A 25,871-nucleotide genomic window follows, 5' to 3' on the forward strand; every position below is an offset into this window, starting at 1 on the left:
TGGATGGTAGGGTGAAGTACAAGAGTTTGCTGGTGGCGAGTTGTTAATAATCAATTTTGAATGAATATTTTCGCAGAGGTGGTCTTCCATTTTTTTGCTTTTGTTTATGGTCGAGTTACCCCGTGAGATGGGAAGGCAGTTACCATTTATTTGTACATAAGATGAACCCTAGGGACCCTCGAGCCGCGGAACCAGTGTTATACGGATATTGAACTAGGTGTTATGAGTAATGGACACATTGCATTGGGTTTGCTGGCAGCGTGTCACTGTTGAGTTAACTTCGCACCTATCATTGCATGGTTAGGATATATGAAGCTACATGGAGTATAATGAAATGGTTTCTATTTTTGGAGATTGGATATTCTGTGTTGCTGGGGCAGTTTCTTGTCCAGTTAGGGTTGCATGGGAGAGGGTACAGTATTTTGGTAATAGTCAGTTTTTCTTAGAATTAGACAGTGTATTTGTTGGGCGGGTCTCATGGTTCAGAATGATTTTGATCGCTTACGTATGCATTAATTTTTATTCATTATTATTAGGATTAGTAGTCAGAAGGTCAGGGCCGGCAGGGAAGATTTTTACTTCGGTTTCTTGAGAAGAGTTGGGGGTGGGGGGGGTTATGTGAAGGTGAGCGAGCGGTGATGGGGTGCAGCATCACCTTGGTTACAGGCGTGGAAGATAGTGGTAGCAGGGACGGTGGATATTTGAGCTGGAAAGTAAATGGTAACAGTCCGTTGTTCAGGGTTGGTAAAAGACGGGTTTATTGGAGTTGTTAGCGTGGGATGTGGTGAGGTGGGTGCAGCAGCACCGCCATGGTCACATGCAGGGGAGGTGATGCTTGAGTGATAGTGATGGTGGATGTTTGAGCGCATTAGCGGCTGCGTGACGGTCATAAAAGCTGGCACGCTGCAGGCAGGCTCCTCCCCACTCCACCCCGTGTGTCAAGGCCGGCCTGACCACCCAAACCTCCCCCTCCCTCCCTTCTCTTGTTTCATCGTCGGTTGCTGGACCGTGTTATGAAATTTTAGAAAGTTCGAAAGTGGGCGGGTTAGAAGTAGGCATCTAATAACGGGATATTGTAATGGTCGTGATGGTAAGTACGGTGACGATGATTATCAAGGTGTGTTTTTATGTCGGCTGATTTACGTGGTTTTGGAATTGCAGGTCATTCGTAAATGGATTAGGCTCATGGTCTAGAAATAGGGAATAGATGGTGAGGGCAGTGATGACGTAATTGCAGATAGTTTATAGAAGTTTTTAATTCTCGTTTCTCCCCGGTGAGCTCATGCCTCCCTTCCCTTCCGGATGTTTACTTTGTTGATGCTGTGAGGGAGAACACAACGCCCGGCTGGTGGGTGGAGGGAGGGAAGGGGGTTGGGCCTTGCCTGCAGATTTGGGCAGGGATAAAGTAGGGTGTTTGTTTTCACGGTATTGTTAGGACTTGGAACAGAATCTATATGCGAATTTCACTAATTTAACCTCCTCAAAGGGGGGGCTTTGTACTGACATGATATCTTTTTGTTGGGGGTCGTGGTACAGGGCAGGTGGCTGGTATGGATGTTATTGTTGGTTGAGATACTTCATGGTCTTATACACAAGATGCATCATTGTTATTCGCTCCTGTTTACCACTTTACGATGCTGGTGGGTGATGTAGGCACGAGTTGGTTACGGATGTCTGTGTTAAGGAGTCTAGTTGACGCATGTTATCCCATTAATAATAATAATAATTAACGGTTTATTGAAAAAATTCTGCAGCCCGAAGGCTGAAAATATACATTGGACATAAATGACTTATTACATACATTGGTGGTGTAACAAAAGCCTTCATTAGAGAAAGGTAAAGGAACATAGTGAACATACAGATTAATGTAGGTGTTGAACAGCAAACTCGTAGTGTAGTAACTCCCTCCCAGAAGGTGTTAGGAGGAACTCACGTGGTGTAGTAGTTCCCTCAGATGTTGTTATGAGGGACCTGGCGTGGTGTAGTAATTCCCTCGCCCTCGCAGATGGTGTTATGAGGGACCTCACGTGGTGTAGTAATTACCTCACAGATGGTGTTATGTGGGACCTCACGTGGTGTAGTAATTACCTCACAGATGGTGTTATGAGGGGCCTCACGTGGTGTAGTAACTCCCTCACAGATGGTGTTATGAGGGGCATCACGTGGTGTAGTAATTCCCTCACAGATGGTGTTATGAGGGGCCTGACGTGGTGTAGTAATTCCCTCACAGATGGTGTTATGAGGGACCTCACGTGGTGTAGTAATTCCCTCACAGATGGTGTGATGAGGGACTTGACGTGGTGTAGTAATTCCCTCACATATGGTGTTATGAGGGACATGTGGTGTAGTAATTCCCTCACAGATGGTGTTATATGAGTGAGGTTTGGTCCCAGGCCTTCCTATCGTAGACGGATTAACACATTGGTGGTTGTTGTTGGGTCTCGCCGGGGCCGTTATCACTGGGTACCTGGGACCTCACTGTGTGAAGGTTAACTTGGGTAGGACTGTTACTGTTGAGTTGTTCTCACTGACTTAAGCACTGTGCACCTCTGTTTAACACTGGTTCCGTTTCTTTCCTAAATGAAATTGTAACTTCTGGCGAGAACTTGTTGATATTCCGGTGGGGAGGAGGGTTCAGGAGAGGGGGTTGGTATGGGCCAACTTAACAGTTGACCTGGCTGCTCCGAGAGGAGCGCCAGGTACGTCTTGACCCTTCGGTGGTCAAGGATGTAGTGCACGTATTGGTTACATAAATCTGCATTGTGTGTGTTTGTAGATAATCCATATATTGATGGAACAAGTGTTGACGAGAGGGGTGAACTTTGGGGGGGTATTCATGCCAGGGGGTAGACCGAGTCGGGTTTGCTTGGCTGATGAGACAACTGTTGTGGACTCGGGATTAAACGTAAGGTTAGCAGCCCATCTGTGTTGTCTGATATGGCGAGTGGTGAATCGGACCTCGGTCGTAATAGGCCTCAGCTTTACCGGAAGCTAATTATTAGGATTGGGATGGAGGTCTAATGGAGTCAAATTTTAATAGTTTGATTAGCTTTGGGCTTAATAGGACTAGTAACCATTTGACAGGAATTAACGATCCGTAGCCCAGAAGGCGAGCGCTATATCCAAGCAACTTTTATGAAAATTAAAACACGTGTGAAAATGACACTTAAGTTTTACCTGACCCCGATGTGGATGTACAGTATGTATAAGATGAAAACTACGAAAAAGACATTTGCCCCAGGCCCCCATCTTTCACTGCATTGATAAATAATATTTTTAGGCGTAACTCAAACTGATAATAGCCCTTTTTTTTAATAGTAGATTTCTATATTCTGCGTGCTTGTTCAATGTATGGTCAGATGGCTTAGCTACTTCGGTTAAACGTATTCGTAATGATGCTGATGCACTTAACTATTTTAAACCAAGTGTGTGTATATATATATACACACACACACACACACACACACAGTATATTGGGGACCTTCACGTTCAGTTCGGTGTTGGCAAGGTATCTTAATGCTTCAGTGTTGCATCCTTTGTTAGACCTAAAGACTCGCCTATGTTTAGGTAGGTGCAGACAGTAATGACCGGCCATTAAGGTATAAGTGGTGTATTGTCCTCCTCATTCACCTCTTTTTAATTCTCCTCTTTTATCATTTTCATCTCGTTACGTAATGTTCCTGGCTTCCCTCTCACGGCCTTTTAGTCTTTTATCACCTTACATTTTTTCACCGTCGTCCTCCCCTCCGACTATGCCTTCCAGCTTGTGCCTCTTACATTATACATCTCCCTTCAGTCTTTCTCTTCTCTCATCTTTCCATTTTTGATACGTACCTCAACACCCTTCAGCCTTCACCCTTACCAACTTCCCATGACTTCCTCAGGCCATCATTGATATTGACACAAGAGTTGGTGGTTGGGAGATGTGTAATAGTTGGATGGTAAAAGCCGCTTCTTCGCTGTTGTCATTGCCAGTTCTCTGGGGCCTGATGCCACTAACACACATGGCACCCGAAGTTTGGGGATGTGCTTTGTGCTTTAGACATGCTGAGTGTTTATTGCTATATAACTTGGCTAGTTGTTGTCCTCGTCCGATACACTTATACGTGTTTATCTTCTTGTACAACCATAGCCGACTTTATTACACTTACATAAGCTATCATCGTTTTGTCGGACTAGTGTACCTTTGCGATTTATAGCCAAACGTTCTCACTGATGCTTTTGTTTGTTTAGTTTGGTGATATGTTATTGATCTGTGATTGCTAGTTTGATGGTGTTTAAGAGGACAGTGACATAGTGTTTATGTATATACTGCAGGATTGCTGTAAGTAGCGTTTGTTTAGTTTTCAGAGCAGAGCCTGATAAGTTTTGCTTCCTGTTCAGAATTTTGAAGGTCAAATTTCCGCCAAAGATATGCAGAGAGATTCTTAAGCTACGTTCTCACCCTTCCCCTTACCACTAACACACTCCTCCTCCTTCCTTAAGCCTTATTTTCATTTTCTGGTATTTAAATTTGGTTACCTTCCTGGTGTCCAGGATGGGTCTATCAGGACATCTGCCCAATCAGGGTCCATACCAGTGAAGATCATAGGCACACCGTGGCCTTGCTGTTGTGTATCTGACAGATGGTGATCCTCGTCTTGAAGGATCATTTAGATGATCATCCATCCTATAATTTTTTATTAGCTCTGCCTGTTTATATTTGTGGGGCTGGCGGGCGTGGTGGTTAACCCGACCAGTCTCAACCGTCGTGCCTGTCGGTATGTAGAGGCTTTTGATGGGGGAGCTTGATGTGTGGTAAATGGATGAGTGGAAATTATACGGGTGTGGAATGCTTGTGTCTAGGCTAATGACACTAATTAGCTTGCCAAATATCAGCTTACTCGTACCAGTCATTACACAACCGGTTATTTTTGGCGTGCTGTTTATTATTATGCTTGCAGTAAATTGCCGTTCTGACGGAAATTTTGATGAGGTCCAGCCAGTCGTATTGAGGGAGGAGATAACTGTACAGGAACTCGACCACGGATTAAGACTATCGTCAGTTGATTGTGGTGGAGGTTAATGATCCAGATGACACAGTCGGAGTTCCGTTACGGTGACCAATCTGGGCCGTTTGAACCAGTGTATGCATGTTGTGACTGGGGGGATAAGGGGCAAGAATCTGAGGTAAAGTTGATGAAGGAACTTGTTAGGTGGTGATGGTGAGGTGGAGGTTGATGAAAATTGAGACAAATGAGATAACTATATAAAAAGGGGGGATTTATTATTTTTGTGATGAACGGGGAATGGTACCACCTAATGAATGTGAAAGCGGTGGGGTTACAGATTAGGCAGAAAGGGAACAAATGCTGGGGTGTTAGTGGAGGGCTGTGTGTTTGTAGGAAGCTGGTAGTACATTGTGGTTTTGCCGGTCAGATGGATCCTTGTATAATGTAAGCTGGCTCTAATTTACAGCAATCTAAGCACTAAGATTAGGCCATAATCCTAAGTAGAATGTTAGAATGGGGTCTTTTGGGAGTGGACCCCAATGTGAACCCAACACCAGCCTGGCAGATGAATTGTGGTTGGTGACGAGATAGGGTCTGCTGGGAAGGTTCCGTACCCTAATGCTTTTGCCTAATGCGAGTGCCAGACATGTTCCTTTCTCTCGTTATATGATATGGAGCGGCACTATTTGTATTAAGATTACTGTATAGTTTTTGCTGTCGCCCTCTAAGCGAATGGTTTTATTTTTAATAAATGCCAAATCCAACTTTATGTCCAACCGAGGTTCACGGTCTAGGCTGGTCCACTGGGCTATAATTTTAGCATTGATGTGTATCGGTGGTGGGGTTCACGTGACGCATGGGAACACCCACCAGACAGTCTCCCTGATGCCGTCTGTGAGGTGGACCCATACTGTGTGTCGGGTAATCAGTGATAAGGTAGCTCATGTTTCTACCTGGAAATGACTGGTTAGTAGTGGCGTCGACCATAACAAGAGAATCGACACATGTGAGAAGCTTTGTGTGTGCAGTATTTGTTCTTGTCTACAACCAAACGTGGCACACACACACACACACACACACACACACACACACACCCACCCACCATAAATTAGTCCAATGGCAGCAAAGAAATTGAATTTTGTGTTATACCGTTTTAATTAAACCGAAAGGGAATGACGTGGATGAGTTTATGCACGTATCCAATGGTGACTGCTAGTGCAAAAAACTCTCAGGAGGCACACAGTGATGCGAATGAGTTGACAGCGCAAAAAACGATGATATTTAAGCGTACAGATGTGAGTTGTGATGACAGGAGAAGCCAACCAACCAGCACTTCTTTCTTGCCCGTTGCCGTGATCCAGACAGCCTTAGGTTATTCAAGCTTTGCACAAAAAATTAACCCCTAACTGCTATACGCATTATAACTAGTATGGTGTTCAAGAAGGTAATGAAACTCGTAACTGTAGCCAGGAGCAGACAGCTGGTGGTAGACTGCTGTGGGTTGCTTGGTCATACAAAAAGTGGAAGCCGCCCCCACGTGACAGTAGTCTGTGATTGAGGTACAAAGGTTAAGACTTAATAATTTTGACAAGAGTTGATAGAATTTGGTTAATTATCGTTTTCTCTTTCATAAAGTAATTCATACAAATTGACATTTCCTTCTTTTTTGTCGCAGTTTCAACCCCGGTGGGATATAGAGAAGTAAATTATAACATCTTTACGGCGATTGATAAATGTTGTCCAGAATTATGGCTCCTGGTATTTGTTTAGGTACCTTGTATTCTTGTGTTGTAAATATGTGCTACATTGGTACCGGTGGGGGGGGCGGGGGGCGGCGGTCACATGTGTATTGTTTAGAATGGTGGGTGGGAGTGGGTGTGAATGGGCTTATCTTTGTCATAACTCTTATTGATGGGCATGGGAGGTGGTTGTGCTAGTAACTGTCGATGGTAGAGGTGGGATCCCCTGGTGGGAGTGCATATGTACTGTACTTGCTGGTCTCTTATCTGACATTATAACCCGTAATTAGCATACATTAACTCGTCTTTCTTGTGGGTTTTCTTAAAAAAACAAAACTTCGTGTGGTTGTTCTTAAACAAATGAATTTCTCTCGTGTGTTTAGTTATTAATTATAATGACAACTGTAGAACAAGGAGTGGTTAGTATTATGTCAATTAAATTCTCTGACGTCGAAATTTAACGAGCAAAAATATTTAACAGTATTAAACAGTCCGCAAATTTTTTTTGTTACGGATTGATAGGTAAGTACTGAACTGCATCATATACACACGTTATTATTATATATATATATATATATATATATATATATATATATATATATATATATATATATATATATATATATATATATATATATATATATATTATAATTTTTTTTTATTAAAGAACATAAGCTTACTGTATGTCATCCTGCAAAAGTGTGCGGGAAGCGAACCACTCCTGTCTCTCCTTGTTGAGGCACCACGTAACCCATATCCACTGAATGCTGGCTAGGTCCTATTTAGTAACTTGGTGTGTGGGGGCAGTGCTTTGTTACGGAGACAGGGTTGAAGGAGGCTGGTGTAGAGGCATAGTGCTCCTGGGTAGGGTTGTGATATTGGATAGCCGGTCGGTGTTTGTGTGGTTTGTGAGGGGATTGGGGTGGGATGGATCCGCTATTGCCGCGTAAGAACGGTACCTGGTGGTGGTTTAGGCCCCCACCCATTCCCCCTGGATGCTACACATGGTGGACGTGGGACCTGCATCTGATTGTTGTTCAACCGTGTGTTCTTGGGGCGAATTTACCGATTTTTTGCGGTCGACGTGACGGGCTTGTATTATTAGGAAGTAGCGGAGTATAACTTTAATGTTCAGTCGATCATATTATAAAAAGTTAAGGTGGGCTTGATTGATTAAAACTGCTCAGATTTTGTCTTCTATTCACTGTTTACCAATACGTTAAGTAGTTCATTATGTAAAGATGGAATCTACCTCCTGCCCTTGGTTATCGGAGCACACGTTTCATTTCTTCATTTTTAGATAATAAAAATTTGTGAATACGGCGTCGTGTAAATCAGTGGCGACGCCAATTGTACTTCTGTATATAAAAATAAAATTCAGTTGGTAAAAAAAATCTTTGATTTGTTTAATCAGCCGATATATTTTGTTGAAACTGAGGTACGGTTTAGTATAGTACAAAAGCATGTGTATATTAACACAATGAACGTCACCCTTTTTTCTTATTCCCCCAAATTAAAGTTCGGTGACATGGTTTTTTAAGAAAAGATAAGCAATTAGTGACTTGTTAGTATTTGTTTACCACAGCTAAGAGTAGTCACCATGATTAGTTCGCCAAAGTCGCTTGTCTTTCTTCCCTGATGGTGAGGCCGCGCTAAAATATGTCGCTATCCTTGGGTGAGTCAGTGTTTGGCATAGTGTACGCCACTTGCCGAGGTACATCGGTGGCGTGTAAAGGTGAGAGATGTATGTTGAGTGGAAGTGAGAGGGAGGATGGTGGGGGAGAGGGTGGTAGTGGGTGTGGGGGTGCCATAGGTGCCAGCCAACACAGGTTTCATACCTCTCGCCACACCACACACATTATACCTCCTTAAACTCCTCACCCAGATTATCTTGGCCAGGTTGGCCTTTTATAACTGGTTTTAAAAACTTACATGCTTAGTTGTGTCTTATGTCCGGCGCTTGGCCAAATGCAGGTTGGTTGTGGCGACGGTGGCTGGTGATGATGGCTTACTCACTGGGTACCCATAGTTCGTCTAAGGAAATAGGATTAATTAACTAACGCACAATATCACTGCTAGCATATGTTAATATTTAGGAAGATATATGATGGCAGATATACGAGTTTGACATATGTTAGGGTTGAATGTTGAGGCTCCTTCATTATGTTAGTGTTTTATCAGAGGATCAAAATTAACCTCGACCTAGTTGTGAAATCGCCTGGATTTACGAGACGGTTGAATGGCAGAGGAAGAAGGGATGTGTGTGTGTGTGTGTAATATTACGACGGTGGGAAAATTTGTTGACAGATACCGGTTTGTCGTGAAGGGGCTGCACCAGGTGGCCCTGCTGAGGAGCATCTTGTTTACAGTTGTGGGTAGTATTGAGTTCATGTCATTACTAGATGTATTTTGTACTCGTGGTATGAAAACTTCCGACTGGGTCTCGCTTCTACCTTGTAGCACGGTTTCTCCCACAGTTTACATCTGGATTGCACAGGAGTGTACAATCCTGCTCTCTTCCGTATACTCCCAACATACGCATGTCTGGAAACCCGACACCCAAAAGGGGAATGGGGTGGGGGAAAGGAGGACCGAGGCAGCCAGGCGTAATGGGGGGGGGGGGAGCGGAAGAGACCTAATGTCTTACTAATCACGTGGGGTCACAGGGGACCACAAATAGATTTTGAGCCACATACCAGGGCAAATGTATCAGGTGTTGGTGGCTGTTTGCTGCTTTTGCCGTTAGGGAGGAAACCAATCACGGCCACTTCCTCGGTATTTGTGGCACGTGTTGATAGATGTTTCACAGGTGCACTAATTATCGTGACTGATGTCTGGCCTTCATCGTAAAGTATTCCCATTTAGAAATTGTGCCAAGAAATAGTATTCGCAGAAGTCTTTGATATGGCATTATTTTTGAGGTCGTATAACCGTCTGCGGATCCCGAGCTTTAACACTTAATTTGAAAATGTGATGGTTATATATTTTCGGTATGCAACAGCTTACGCCACCTAGGGGGCGTGAAGCGCGCGCATACGCGCTAGCAAGCCAGACTGACGACCAGCTATGAGAGAGATGGAAAGATTTACGAGCGCTGTATAATAGTGAGGGAATATTTGGGGAATTGAAGAGTTAGAAAGGAAGTGGGAGATGTTTGGTAGTAAATAGATAGTGCAGGAGAGACCAGTGTTGGGTAATATATTGCATGACTAGGAGGGGGTCGTTACCGGTGCTTGAGAGGTGGTGGTATGGTGCTGGTAACTAGGAAGTTAGTGTGGTGGTAATGGATGTTACTGTGGTGGTAATGGATGTTAGTGTGGTGGTAATGGATGTTAGTGTGGTGGTAATGGATGTTAGTGTGGTGGTAATGGATGTTAGTGTGGTGGTAATGGATGTTAGTGTGGTGGTAATGGATGTTAGTGTGGTGGTAATGTATGTTAGTGTGGTGGTAATGGATGTTAGTAATCTTATGAAGGTAGAATGCTGGTTAGTTAAATACAGATTTATTCGTGGGGGTAGTGATATGCGATGATATATGATATTAACATCGTTTAGATTTAAAAATCTTATCTTATGGTGAACCGTAAGACAGGCTAGTCATGAATTCTCGTACAGCGGGTAATAAATTTAAAAAGTGTTAGGTTTACTACTAAGTCTCTTAGAAGTATCAAATGTATCGTCATTACTTGTGTACGAGGAATAATATTGAAATGCCAGGTTGGATGAGTAAATTCAGGATGATGGGATATACAGTACTTTGGATATATGTTCCTTTGTCACGCATGTAGTCCAAGGCAATGTTGTTTTGCAAAATGGATCGACTGCACTGACTTCAGAGGAGCATTATTACTATTATTATTATTGCAAATAGCAGAAGTGAGTTCTTTGTTCACATGGGCAACTGTGGTTGGTTATTTGTCTGTAAACTATTGTTTCGACCAATGTTGGCTCGTTTTTGCTCAAAATTTATCATAAATAATCCTTGGATGTTCTTATAAAATATTGTTCGTCAGCAGTTTTTACAAACAAATATTAAAGACATTACGTCCTGGGACGTATGTGTTTGTCATCCCAAATGGACATTAACGCCCCTTGTGTGTTTTAACTAAAATGAATGGTGAGTTTATGAGGGTACGATTATCACAGGTTTATACCACGTGTGATTTTCCCTGCCCTTGGCTGACCATTGAGCGCGTACGGTGAACCGCATGGCATTGACCCGAGTCAAGGTTGTTCGTTGTTTTCCCGTCAGTCGACCGTATCAAAATATTCGTGAAAATATGCAGCGATATGTGGTTTGTTTGCAGTCGATTACTTTGCAAATAACTAGAGAGAACTTTGTTTAATTTTGCCCTCGGTGACTAGGTTTTGGGGGAGAAATGCTGTCGGTGAAATGTGTTCCCTGAAAGAGAAAAATTAAGAGATGCTCGGTGTCGTGCTGCACAGGTGGTGAGTGTAGGCAGGCAAATAATTTCCCGAGACATTTGATTTGCATCTGTCACGTATTCTCTCCACCTTTACTGTCCTAAATAGTACTTCATTCTGCCTCTACCATAACTATATGCGGTCCCTTATCCTCCCCTAGTGGTGAGAAAATTAATCTAAATTTTTGAAAATTGGTTCCGTTGCGGTGTTGGGGAGAGGTAGGCAAGTAATGATGAACGAGAGTAGCCAGTATCATCTGCGGCATCCTCGTTATGTCGCGCCGTTCATACCTGAGAAGTCTTGTCTTGGAGACTTCACCGTAACGTCATTAGTGTCGGTCCTAAAATTAAAACCCACGTCCCGTGGTAACATACGTAGTCCTTGATCTTGTTTTCAGCGCTCTGTACTTTTTTTTTTAATCTGACCCTCCTGTCATCCGAGAGTTACATGATCTCATCGATGTTGGATAGACGATGAAGGAACCCTGTCGCCGGTCTATTCGTAAGAACGCATTTCTGAAGAAAACAAATCCTCTTTGGTCCTTTCGCAAAGACAATGTGATTCTATTATTCTGACACCTAGCATTCCGGACGTGTTAGTAACGAATGGGTAGCTGCCTGGGTAACTAGCTGTATTCATTTACCCATGCCGTCTTCCATCTTGTTTTCGCCATTACCCGTAAGCCCAGGTGCTGTGATCCCCATCGTTCTCGCCCCCTTACCTACCTACCTACCTACCTACTGCCAAAGCCTCTCTGACCTCGTGGTCCTTGCCGCCCGCTACCACTTGGGTTCCGAAGGTCTCGAAATAGTCGTCAGAAGTGTTGTCGTTCTTGGAGATATCTGTTAATCCTTTGGTGTGATATGGTGTTGATCCCGACCAGAGCGAGAAGGGAAGAGCTTATGGTTAGTGTCTTGGTCAAGTTATTTGATTTTTGTGAAACTTTGTATGGCGATTAGTTTTGTGACCAGGATTAGCACATTGTGTTTGTAGTGTGCCTGGGGTCATGATTGGCTAGTTTGGAGGTGGGTGGCAAGTGTTGTTGGTTTGTAGTGGCGAACTGTGGTATGGTGGGATACGTACAGTGTTGTGGCCAGGCAGTTGGGGTGGAGATGTGGCCAAGGGAAGCCACCGCGGTCACCACTGGGATTAGCTTGAACATCTCTGCCGCTATTCACTCGTGTTTAGGTTGCTGCTAACTCCACACACACCTGACATTTCCCCCTCTCTCACTCCTGTTTTTGGTGAAGTTGTCTGCTATATACCTCTGTTTCACTTGCTGTTATTGTAATACATCATTGTGTTCCTTCTCATGCATGCTTGGCGTGGTTCCACCCTCGCGCCGCACCCTTCCTACCATCGTGTGTACCTGGCATGTTTCTTATCGCCATAATTATCCTTGATATGATCGCGCTCGTCTTATAACCTGTGTGCACTAACCCAGTCACTAGATTGTTTTATATTTGTCACCCGCCCACCGCCTCCTCCCCTTCTCGCGTGTCTTCTCTGCCTCTCCTGTCACTGGTGTAATACAACCCCCTCCCTCTTTATCACGTGTCTGTTGTACATCCTCCTCAGACATACGTTCCCTTTATACTTTCTTCTTACCACGTTGCCCGCTTCCTCTTTTACACGTCCTTGGTGCACTTCCTCTCACAAAACGCTACGTTGTTCCCAGTCACACGTCTTTGTTGTGCCATCAGTCACACGTCTCGTCAAATATCTCAGCCACATGTTTGATGTGCCGCATGCCGCACCCCCTCTACTGTGCTGCATGTCACAAGCCCTTGATGTGCCTCGTCTTTCTCTCTCTCATGTAGAATACGTGTTCGAGTGTCATCTCGGGTACACACAAATTACACAATACCACTCATCCGTCATGAGGCTTAGTTGAAGGGGTCTTGTATGAGCTGTGGATCACAGGACACATTATTTGGCTGGGTCGGCTTAAACTTCGACTGGTATCCTCATTGCCTTCGGGGGTAAAAGTCCCATTCTGAAGTCTTAAATCCTGTTGGATAAGTTCTTGGCTGGTTGGGGAACGGATATTGACAGGCAGGATTGTGGGCGGATATATTCAAGGTTGAAGATTGGCGAGTTCACTGGTGGTGTGGTTACTCCGAGAGACTCTAGTCTAAACGAAGGGTTAAGTATTGGGGAGACGGTAGTAAGGGTGGGTAGAGTGGCCAAGGGAAGGGACGCTTGTCATGAGAAGGTATTGGGGTTGGTTAGTTTCCAGTGTGGTGTCGCCCGGTAAATTACCCTCCCTTTCCACTGTAGTTAAAAGTTCCTAGGCGGTCACCCTGCAAGTTGGAGTTCCCCTCGCTCTGACAACCCTCTTAGCAGTACCCTCCTACTCCCTAACCCCAGCCTCCCGTTCTTCAACTTGGCACGTCTTACTCCTTCACCCTGTCCTCTGGGTCTACAACACAAATAAAGCCTGACATAGTAGATCATACTCCCCACCTTGTCTTCCCTCTATAAGATTCAGTATATTATACAGCAGATAAGATTTCATCGGCATGTCATCCTGTTATGATAACTTCACCTTTATCTTTGGATCTAATACGTATGTTTGTCACCCAGCAACTATTCACCCACGTGTCCTCTTGTTTACTCTTAACTTTAAGCAACTGCAGCAGCTTGGGACACACCATTTACTTGTATACCTTTACCTCGTTACCCAATTACAACATCTAGCAGGTCACTCCTAGCAGCTAAGCCACCCCTTTACACCGTATATTACGCCACCACCTAACACCATTTAACTGGCCATCCCATTACACAATCTAGCAGGTCACTTTTTTACTTCATAATGTCTTGTCATCCATCACGGTGAGAGGGTATCAGCACAATACACCGCCCAGTTATAGCGACCATAAGCCACTAAAGGGAGCACATCTGATAGTGTAGTAAAGTCGTCGTCGTGTCACGCTTGTACTAATTTTATATTCTGACGATAGAATTGATTCTTGACGGGTGAGTCAGAGGTGGCTGCTGGCTGGCTAAAAGTAAGATCTCGAGGTGGAAGAAACGACGCAGAGTGGGGATGTTCGGATTTAATACAGTCGCTGGTTACAATTCCAGTCTCGCCGAGATTGTCGGTTTTTCAAAATAGGTTGACCCAGTGGATGGTTAAAAGCAAGCGTACAAGAGCACATTCTTCACAATCCCGGCTGAGATTACTGCTCAGCTTTGATCCGCGATTTATTTGGGACAGGTTTGCAGACGCCTGAATCGGACGAGAACGTGTACAGTATTTATATTTTGTGTTCGGTAATTCTTCCCCTAAATTTTCACGAAGACCTTAAAGCCGGTAGTCGTCGGGTTTCCATAGTTGAAAGATAGAAACTTGTTTGTTAAATTCTAAAGGACTTAAGATTCGTATCCCCTAAGGAACTCCCAGCTTTTGTATTTTAAAGCCATCTTCATCTTTTAGATTCCCCAGAGCGTCCACATGTCTGCTTAGGTTGGCTGGGTATTGGCGACCCGTCTCCCGGTTCTGCGATCGAATAGTTTTACTTAGTGTAACGTAGCTAGCGGTAATTTATGGTCCGTTAGCGTCAGTTGGAGTAGGGGGAAACATTTCCTTGGGAGTGTTGGCGGTGGCAAGCGTGTGAAGGCTTGGCTTGAGGTTTTGGCGTGGGTTGGACTGAGCGAGCACTGAAATGGGGATGCTTTGGCTTTTCGGTGGCCACGATGATGCGATGTATTGAGTCGTTCAATGTTGGTAGCAGCAGTAGTATGAATTTAGCATGTGCTGATACGTCTTTTGTTGTGTAACAAATGTTCAAAAAATCTTGTCATTCATATAGTGCATGGTGAAATATGTATATACAGACAAAAGCCCCCTCGTGCGTCCGTATGGTCAGGTAGATAATGTTCTACGTCTTTCATTTCAGAGCTACGTAGACTATTATTCTGAAAATGATTATTTCTGCCCTGATTATAACGTCGATGAAAATGTGAGTATCTTCATGTAGTTGTTGGGGACGTGTTGGTGGTGGGTGTACGTTGACAGTTGGACTCTGAACTTATGATAAGCAAACAAACAGGTGGGTGACGATTTTGTGGATTTTTTTTAGTCGTCGTCGAGTAAAGTATTCACATGGTGTTTTAACAGTCTCCATCTTTTGTCCTGTATGCATTGTTGTTTACGTACTTAGTATGAAACTAGAACGATCATTTTGGAAGCGCAATGTAGGTAATTATTATAGAATTCTATGGTTTGTTGCATTGCACTTGAGTAGACGTATAAATTTTTGCCTAATTTTGTTCCCTTGTATATATTGCCAGAGGAGCACAAAGATCAGGTAGGATATGTGAAAGAAAGTCTTGATTTAAAACTATTGTTAATAACTGTAACTGTTTTGTGAATTGCTGTCAGGAAGGTAAGTGGAGTAGACGAGAAGTGATCCAAGAAACGTGAGTGGTGTAATCTCTTTGATAAGGTAAGCGGCGAGACTTCGTAAGAAAAAAGTGCAAAATGTTTGTAAATGAAGGTCGTGGACGGTGTTGTCATGAAAAGAGGGAAGGGCTGATTTTGGTTTGTTGGGTCATGTTACATACAGTAACTTTAGATATTAATGCAGGGAAGATGCTCAGTCTGACATAAGTTGGCTGCAGCTTCAGCCATGAGTATTGAATTGAATTTATGAAAAACATTTTGCAAGTAACCCTAGCGCATGTTCCAGCTTTGACTACGTTCACACGTACCGGCCTTAATCACGTGTACATGTTCCAATCTTGATCACGTTCACACGTGTTCCATCCTTGGTCACGTGCACATGTTCCAGCCTTGATCGTGCGAATCAGAGGTCAGATCACCGCGACCGGGGTATGGGCGAGGAGTCAAGTTTTGCATCACCACTATGGCTGTCGTGGGTGGCACGGGAAGTCGCGACACTATTAGGGACCAGTTTTTAACCCACGACTTGAAATATAAAATCTGGCCCAAGTTTAATCGACACCGACCACGCCACTGTGACGGGTTTATTGACCCGATGTTGCAACACTTAGAACAGTTTCAAAAGCCTAGTGCATCGATGTTATTTTTGGCAGTTTTACAAAGCCTTTATTCATAGGGTAGTTTTAACTACATATTTAACGAAGTTGGTTTTTGGTCATGTGTTGTGCATCTCTCTTTGTTGTTATTCATTCTTGTAAGCCTTTCCCATTTCAGAGTCGGAGAGCTCGAGTTAAGAACACATACACGCTCTCATTAGTTTATTAAATTTGGTTCGTCGTGGTCTATTGCTGTATTCACCTTTCACAACAAGCCCCCTTGATATTCATATGGTTTTTCCGTCTTAAACTCAAGTCTCGCTCACAGAAAAAGAATGGAAAGTTCTCATTAATGTTTGGCCAAGAACAGGATTTGATAAACGATTAACCTTTTAGAGCCACCGCATTTTCATTAATAGGTTTAGTCATGGTGAAAGTGTGGCTTACTAGTTACCATAGCGACCATATCAGTATTCCATTGGATCGGAGGTGGCCCTGATTGTCAGCTGATTAGCTGCCGTAATTACCTCTCTTCGAAGGAAGCACTGCATGAGCTTAATTTTTTCAGTAGATTCTCGACTGCAATACCATATAATTCCTTTTGTGGAACATGGTATCAGCAATACCTTTGTGAGCAGTTGGCGTTTCACCCCAAAGTTCAACAATGAATAGAACTACTGAGACATACACATTATATTGTATTGTAATAATAATAATAATAATAATAATAATAATTTTGCTTTAAATTCACTTTTGAGTGAAGTTGTTCCTCCATTGCTGTTTCTGATACCCAAAGTGAGTGGATGATTTGTAATACTGTAGTTTCATAAAGATTCAGTGGTACAGTGATATTTTATGCTGTCCTGTAGTGATGTAAGTCTGTCATTGTTTTACCAGATATAATGGATATGACATTTAGGGCCCAAGTCGGATAAGGTATGACGGGCTCATCTCACCCCAGGTACGCCCAGCGGTTGTAGGTAAAAACTATACAAATCTTTACAATGTACGGTCCATCATGGCACTTGTTAAATATGTGGTGATGAATCCACGGATTTTATCATAACTTTTGCCACCTACGCCCACTTTACTTACGCCCACGGTACTTAATAATCTTACGTCATCCGAAGCCCTGGCCACACTGTGACAGCCAACACCACTGCACCCCAGCCAGTGTCTGCCCACGCCTTCATATACAATACTGGTGTTTCAGCTTTTTTTCTACCACAAGGATTGATTTCAAAATACCTATGTAATTGACAAACATGGACAGAAACATGCACGACAAAGCCGAAATAATTTGATACTGTGTGTGTACATGTATTTTGTGTGAGTATGCATATTGGAAAAGACTTTATTTATTCAGTAGATTACTGTTTATATCCAGTGTTCTTGAATGAGCTTTATTGATTGTCATTACCTGGATGGACAGCATTCTGTTATTCGAAAAAAAAAACCTTTCCCCTAAGTCTTCATCTTTCATTTGTCTCCATTCCCACAGCTTTATCATTGTTGTATCCTCATCTTCTCATTCCCCTTCCGTTTGTCCCTCTTCTCACATCTTTAGCCTTGCTCCATCCTGTTTCGTCACACCCCATCTTCCTTCCCAGATCCTTCGTGTGTCTCCCCTACTAAGTACAGAACCTTGCTACCATATTTCGCCATTTGCGATTCATCCCGGCATTGTCGCCCCACGGTAGGCATGGGGACGGACAGGCAGGCAGGCTGGCTGGTGCCGAGCAGAAGTGATCAATATGGAGGAGCGCGGTGTTGGCTTGACGGACAGCAGACAATTTCGCTCACGTGTTTATATCCGAACAGAGTGAACAACAGCAGCTGTGTCAACTCCTGCCGGATCAGTTTACTGGGCGTCCCTCTTGACCGCTCTTAACACGCAGCATATTCTCATTGTTGACACGGCACAGATTTTCGATGTCTTTAGGTGCATAATTTTGCCTGAAACTGTACTTTTAAGGCTGAGTTTTAAGATATAATGCAATAGATTAATGTACAAAGTGTTATTTAGCTATATTATGAAGAAAGCTTTTCGTGTGGGCGTTGGAGTGGGCGCTAGATGTGGGATGCAAATTGTGGCATGTGGTTGTGGGCGACGTTGGGGTTTAGGATGGCAGGCTGGGGGATGCAAGGTGATGAATCTTACATCTCTCCCTTCCCGGATATGTGTGCACCTGCTGGCCACTCCCTTTTGTTAGGTGTCCCGCAAGTTGCTGAACCACATTACTGTAACTATCACCCGACACACAAATGATGCTCGTGTCACTGAGACTCTTGTTCCTCCACGTGATCGTAACACCTGTGTCCTCAGTCGTGCTATAATAACCATTTCACTCAATTTGTGTGATGTTAATAGTGACATCATATACTCACACACTTGAATCTACTGACATACACACGCGGCTTACATTATATCACTGCGAAATAGCGTTAAGGAGTAGGTGACGCGGCACGACGAGATTTAATAAGCCCCGCCGGTGACGCGCCTCGAGACGGCTCGTGTTTTGATGGGTGTGTTTGCGGGGCGTGCAGCTCTAAGTTTGTCGACACCCGTCAGGCTAAGACTTTTATCGTCTTATCAGGTTGCTGCTCCGGGTTTATAGAGACGGATCCGAGGCGTTACCGGCTTCTGGGGGCTGTAAACTGGTCCTGGACGGCTGTTGGTATTGTGGCTGATGCACACCGGTGTTCCGGTGTTAATTTTGTTGCAGCTGTTGAACAGGTCTTGGGATACTGTTACAGCTGGTGTAACTATTGGTGTTACAGCTGGTCAACAGATCCTAGGCTACTGTTACAACTGGTGTACAGGCAAACGTCGTACCTACCCTCCATGGGGTGAAAGGAAAGGGGGCTCTTTTTGGTGGTTAATTGTTTTGATAATATAATACCTTTCTCCGTCTAGTAATAAGGCCTTCACTGCGTGACCATACGTGTTAGTTTAATTCACCTGATACTGAAAGTCAACCTTAGCGCTGTCAGAGGATAATGTCCATTTAATTCGTTCGTGGTTAAGAAAATCCTATTTCGGAACTTATCAAGGGGAGAAATAATTGGTGTCACATCGCGTTTTGTGCGACTTCCAAAGCGAATTTTGAAACTATACAACAGTGGTGTTTTCTCTTATATATTAGTTTATAATTATAAGCTTGCGTTGACATTATAAACTATTGCACAATAAAATGTTTCTGAATTCCTTTGACCTGTCATGATACATTGGTTATGTTTTATAGTTGTATTTATCTACTAATGCCATATGTGATGTTTGGCCAGATATTTAGGTAAGATGTTCAATAGTACACCCGGACACCGGTACATAGTTCACATTTTTTACAGTTCACAAGAAGTTATTCGCCATGAATGAAATAAACATTTAAGTTTGTGGGGAGGAAACTTTTGAGAACGCGGGTAGTGGCAGCTGCTTGGTAGAAATTCAACCACGGGAGAGAGATAGATTGGTTCAATTTTTTTTAAAGTGGATCGCGCGCGCGCACACACACACACACACACACACACACACACACACACACACACACACACACACACACATTTACTTTTTAGTACGGTAACTTGTCTTAGGAAGCGTAATGATTTGTGTGTGTTTTATACGTTGATAGTGGGGTTTTGGTTGGCGGAAAGCTTAATGCTCTGATGAAAGTAACCTTGCTCCTCCACCAGGCAGTTTAAAGAAATGTAAAGGAAAGAAAAATATGAGAAACTTGGTTGGATTAAGTCGGTGGTGAGGCTTGGTTGGCAGAGCGGCGGCGTTAACTTGGCACTCTGCCAGTAACGACCCCCCCCCCATACACTCCTGCTACTAACTGCTGACACACGCCCTCCGTCGTCACTTTGTCGCCTACCTCCCTCACTCTGTCGCCTACCTGCCTGCCTATACGCTATAGAGCAGCTTTGCTTTAGGGTGAGTGGTTAGGTAGGTAAGGGGGGAGGCAGTTGGGAGACTTGTGTTATTGGGATTCTGTACATAACCGTTCCTAGTAGTTTGAAAGAGCTGTCATATTAGTTCCTGGTACATCACCTCGATTCGTGGATGCAGGTCAAATGGGGCACCTATTAGCTCCAGCCTTAACCTCACTTAACAAACCTGGATCCTAACCCATTAGTATTTAGATAAGGTTGTATCCCATTTGACCACTAACCGTGCTCGCATGTCTGAGTTCGGTTGAGCCTTGATAGCATATTGCGTCTGGTGGTGACAGTGCACACGCACACACACACACACACACACACACATATCCATCCACCCACACCCACACCCACACCCACCAGACTACAGCTTTGAGGTTGTTGAGTTATTTATGTCTTGGGTTTTTAGTGTATTAATCGGTGCAGTTCTTGAGGTTTTTGTGGTGAGATGGCGGAGGTAATTGTAGGGGTGAAAGTTGGGGCTTGATGGTCCCCACCGGGACGAAGAGGGCCCCACTGATGATATGGTGTTTGTTGGTGTATTAATGATGGTGTTTCGGCCCTGCTAGGTGGGGGGGGGGGGGCTTAGGGACACTTGTGTAACCGGGTGAAATGGCCTTGATGGATGTGGGTTGCAGCTGCACTGAGATGTCCCTGGTAACTACACGGTGTTGGCTTCACCACCACACTCACTGGTCTGCAGGTGAAGCTCTAGATAAGGGTGTTGTCAGGCAAGATTCCTCAGTTTCCAACACTCGAGACCACTAGTGAGGTAGGAAGTGAGATGTAACTTCAGAAGCAGAAACGAGTCTAAATTCTTAGGTAGTAGCAGGGGAGGTCTGTTAATGTCCGGTAAAGAGTAATAAAGAGACTAAAACTGAGGCACCATTGAGTGTCACCCAAGTTAAAGGTTTCGCCCACCCTTAAGTGGACAAACGCTACGTGGCGCAGGAAACTAGTGTAATGTATGAAAAAAGGAAAGTGAACATTGATGGTTAAGTTTAAGAGTATTTCACATAATGTATTTCAGTATATCTTACACAAGTCGTTGTGTGTTACTGGTATGTACTGATTTATTGGAATATTGCAAACTTAGTTGCGTAAATTATTATTATTATTTTTTCCTTTCAAGTATACTGTATAGTGTGAAGCTGATGATTATTAAGGCGAGCGTCTGTCTTAACTAGGGGACTTTATTGGTGAAGAGAGTAACGGCAGCCAGGGTGCCAGGACCGAGTGTTGTGCAGCACCTGCCAAGACGCGTCTCCCAGGGCTGGCGTGACAGTAACGACGGCAGTGTTTCCGCTGGTGTATCCTCTTCATATACCATTATACACTGCTTGCCCCTGCTGCTGCCTCTCTGCGTGTTTATGTCGTGTCGTGGTGTTTAGTTTTGTATTGTGCGCTCGCTAGCCAATGTCACCGGAGGATACACTACTTGTGTGCTAAGCAGCGCGCCTCTGGGGGGGGGGGGGACGCTTGACATTATGAAGACAATGTTGTGGGTCGTTGGTGGGCAATTGTGGTGCTTCTCACTTGTTTAAGTGTTTGCACCAGTACGTATTTATTGCATGCAGGGGGGTTAGTTGACTTAAATTTCAACAGATTGTATTTTAATTGAACTTATATTTTCTTAGTTCATCGAACTATTCTTCGATTTCCAGTGTTCGTTTAAAGAAGATTACTTTTTATTATTCGTCAAAATAAACTTAAATTATTGTAATTTCTAAAATTAAATTTTTGATATTTTATACGGATTATAGTTATGTTTACGCTACTCAAACTGGGTTTTTGTTTGTCATGGTGGATGTAAACAATGTTGCAGTGGGTGGGTGATAGTTGGCATCATTATAGCATTTGTGGTTGTGTAGGGTGAACGTGACAGGAAGACCTGTTGGGTTACTTAACACCCTTCACTTGTCACTAGTTGGTCAGTAGAGGAAGGCAAATAAAACCGTGTTTACCCAGAGGTCGTGTGAAGCGGAAGTCTCTTGACACATGACGGGTGACAAGAGCATAAAGACAATATTGTTGTTGGGAGCTCCCGTGACAAACTATATAATTATGCAGAATAGTCTATCACCACCCATCGCCGGTTGTTTGCTAGACACCCCCCTTTTCCTTCCCCTTCAACTTGCTACATCTAATAGTTTGGTAGTGTGCGTCTATGCACAAGCCCTTATATTACGCTGGTTATAACACTTACATTGCTTTCACTCTCCGGTTAGCACATCTAACCAATAATTACTTCTTCACTTTTCAACTGCTTCTCTCTTCCTCCCTACTCTTTCTTCCCACTACCTCTCCTCTCCCTGCCACATCGCTTCCCCCCCCCCTCCCACTCACCCTCTCCCTTGACGGCGAGCGTTCGTTATACTGCAGTTCTGGCAGATGTTGCCACTCCAGTCGACTCCCACCTCACACTGTATTTGCTTATGCTCCCGTCGTGTCTTTTTCTCCCCACTTTTCGCCCAATTTAATGTGTAATTCGTGTCTGTTTTCTCGTTGTAGATTTAATTTTAAGTGATGGCGTAAGAGAAGTTTAAATGCTTAGGGAGTATTTCCTTTTGCGTGTCAGTTATATTCAAGGGTAAATTATCTAGAGTTTGCATCTGTTAGTTGTTAATGTTTAGTTATTGGTACATTCATTAGGCAATAAAGGGTGGCAGTGAGAGATCTTGAGTTAGCGTTTAACAAGAGTTGTGCGGACTTGAGTGTGGTGCAGATGAGTGTGACCCGGGTGTTATGTTGTGCCAGACATGGTGTTGGGTCGCTTAATAGTGCGTGGCTGCCACGTCGAGTCCTCAGGTCCCCGACACCCTCCCCTCAAGTTATGGCGCACTGTTACTTGCTGCTCCTACTCTTAATGTTCTCGTCTGCTATCACGCTTTACACACACAGACACACACACACACACAGACACACACACACAGACACACACACACACACCATTTTATTCTAGCAAGAAAAGGTAGTACACATCGTCTCAAAAACGTAGTTTGTATAGTTTACATTGCCAGTATATGTTGATAAGTCAGTGAGTTTAAAAATTTCTTGTTTGTGTTGTTTAGTGTTTACTCTGCCAAGATGCTGATAATGCGCATCGTCTGAAAATGTGCAGTTTTGTTTTGTTTTGATTTACATAACAGAATTTGAGTTTTGTGTATATTGCCAGGTTGACATTTGTTGCTGGAGATATATAGGACTATAGGTGTACCAGCGTGGGGTGCTCCACTAGAGAACAGGTGTAGATTTGTTCTACGACGTTACATGTCAGTTGGTGTACCCAAGTAGACAGGTGTAGTTGTGTATGGGGCAAGATAAGCCGATATTGTCGGGGCTAATGATGCACAGGTGTTATACTTCATATCTTACTCAACACGTGGGATGTATGTTACCAGACAGGTATATGAAAGGTGTAGATTGTGTGTGTGTGTGTGTCGCTGACAATACACAGGTGTTGTCCCGAGCAGGGTGTGTGTACTAGAACTCAGCCGTGGGATGTGACGGTCGTTGCACTCTTGACGTCAGGTAAGATGGTTGCCATGTCGTCCTTGTTACGGTACCATTTGTAATTGACACGTACTCGTGTTTATGTATGTTGTGTTAACTTCTTGTTCTATTGTGAGTCTTTTATTGCCAAGACTGAAAAAAATAAAACGAGAATTAAGTGTAGCCTAATACAAACGTATACATGACTTAATGCTTTGTTGTGTTAATTAAATACTTTAAGTAAAAGGTAATGAAGACTGGCGATAATAATAATACTAGTAATAACAGTAATTATAATAATAATAATGATAGGTTTCAGATATGCATAATATATGGTAAATAAATACTGTATTAAGGGAACATCGGAAGTAGAGTAACAATGATTTAAAACGTTTTAACTTGGCTCAACATCATACACACACAAAGTAATGATATAGTATAGTGTTGTAAGAGCGCTGTTTTTGCATGACCAGTAGTGTGGTAAGTGTCATACGAGCATATTTGGCGTGTAATGCTGAGCCCTGTAATAAATTCCATGTTTTGACAAGGCTGCGAGTTCATCGAGGCTGTGGAAGGAAATGCCTCGGTGACGGAAACCCGTAATGTGGAGGAGTCTTGGTTCACTGTGCATTGTTCTTGGCCTAGGGTTGTATCTTTTGTCTGGTAGATCACAGGTGTCCACGGGCGTGATACCAGCTCCATAAGGGTAATGTATTTTACTGAGGAATGTGTCGACTCTAATTTTGTTAGGGTGTGCATGTGATGTGTAGGTGAAATATGTGTTAAGGTAGAAGAAATATTTTATTGTTATAATTGATGTTGTAATTGTTACTTTGACACTAATTTCCTTTGCTTGTAACTTCATATTGAAGATTTCAAATGATAGCAAGTTTTTTCATTAGCGTTTAGGTGTTGGTCCACTACACACAGGCACTACCCAGATAGTGTACATGAGGTTATCTTTTCCTTCATCGACTCCTCGTATTGATTAAGTTATTAACAGTGAGGTCTTCATGAGTGTTGGTAATTTGAACGGGTAATACCAGGGATTGCACGAGAACGTTGATAAATGGATAGATAATCAGGTAATTGTTTGAGGAGCCTCGTTGTCTTGCACCACCACCAGCCATTGTGTTGTAGATCGTTGCGTGTGTACACTTGTCGACTCTGGTACTGAAGGGGAGTGTCAGTCCCGAGAGCTGGAGGAGGAAGGTAAGAACAACAGTAGCGACAGGAGCCAATCTTAATTATAAGAACTGGACCCCAATTTTTACACTGAAGACGTGCAATTGGGCCTATTCTACTGAGGTGGATAGGTGAGGTGGAGTGAGGGTTAGGTAAAGTTGTAGCAGAGAAGTCACGGCTCTGGTTTGAGTGTTAGGGATGGTGTACTGAGCGTTGAACTGTAGTAGCTTCCAGTGGCCAAGAAGAAGCGGGGTGTTAGATTCGTATGGATATTCCTTCTCCGCCCTCTCCCCCTCTCCGCCCTCTCCCCCTCTCCCTCTCCTCCCCCTCTCCCCTCTCTCCCCTCTCCCCTCCTCCCCCTCCGCCCTCCTCCCTCTCCCTCTCCCCTCTCTCATCTCCTTCTCCCCTCTCCTCCCATCTGAGAGGGGGGGGGGAGAAATAGATTTAAAATTGAACGAAGACTTCTGTTATCAAATGCTATGATTCATTCTTCTCTTGTTATGGCGAGTCTAAATGTCTTGCAAAATATTTATTACGAGTGCTGTGGTTTAGTAGGCCACCTGGCAAGACTTAATGGATTGTGTGTGGTTGTGAGGACATGAACTTTGTGTAATGGACAAGCTGCGCGAGAAAATGAGGCTTTTTTTTTTCATTCTCATCCTCTTCATCCCATCCAGTCCCTCGTCCGGATTCACAAAGGCTCTGTAAGTTAATTTTGTTACCTGTCATACGGGAACTGTCCTCGATAAGGTATTGGATATCTTAACTTGTTGCTCTTTTTTTTTTTTAGGTCTTAATTAGAAGCGTTCTTACACCTCCATTAGAGAGTCCGTCCCCCAATCCCAATATTTTTGCCCCGGTCCTGTGTTCTTGCCCGTGTCCTTCCTTCCTGTCGCACACGTTTTATTTTATCCTTTCCCGTCGTTGGTACAAAGTCCAGCCTTCCTTTGTGATATATTGGTAAAGTATAAAAGCAAAAGGAATGTGCGCGAGACCAATATCGTGGCGGTGTCTGAAGTGGCTGAGGGGTTTATGGGTTGTGTACCTCAACCTCTGGCAACATGGTCCTCCTCCTCCCTCCACCGTTCTCTTACTTCCC

General features: G+C 43.6%; 1 protein-coding gene across 9 annotated transcripts in view; it reads left to right on the forward strand.

Moving 5' to 3' along the window:
* LOC121871042 (heterogeneous nuclear ribonucleoprotein L-like) overlaps positions 1–25,871 on the forward strand; it is a 278,283-nt gene that overhangs the window by 32,022 nt on the left and 220,390 nt on the right. For 7 of the 9 annotated variants that reach the window (XM_042373113.1, XM_042373116.1, XM_042373120.1 and 4 more), the window contains exon 2: positions 15,058–15,120. The exons of the other annotated variants lie outside the window; for them this stretch is intronic. In XM_042373113.1, the coding sequence (XP_042229047.1) occupies positions 15,058–15,120 (63 nt within the window). The remainder of the gene's footprint in view (positions 1–15,057; positions 15,121–25,871) is intronic. 9 annotated transcript variants of the gene reach the window in all.

The sequence above is a fragment of the Homarus americanus genome, unplaced genomic scaffold, assembly GCF_018991925.1.
Source record: "Homarus americanus isolate GMGI-L3 unplaced genomic scaffold, GMGI_Hamer_2.0 scaffold52512, whole genome shotgun sequence".
In the NCBI taxonomy this organism is placed as follows: Eukaryota; Metazoa; Arthropoda; class Malacostraca; order Decapoda; family Nephropidae; genus Homarus; species Homarus americanus.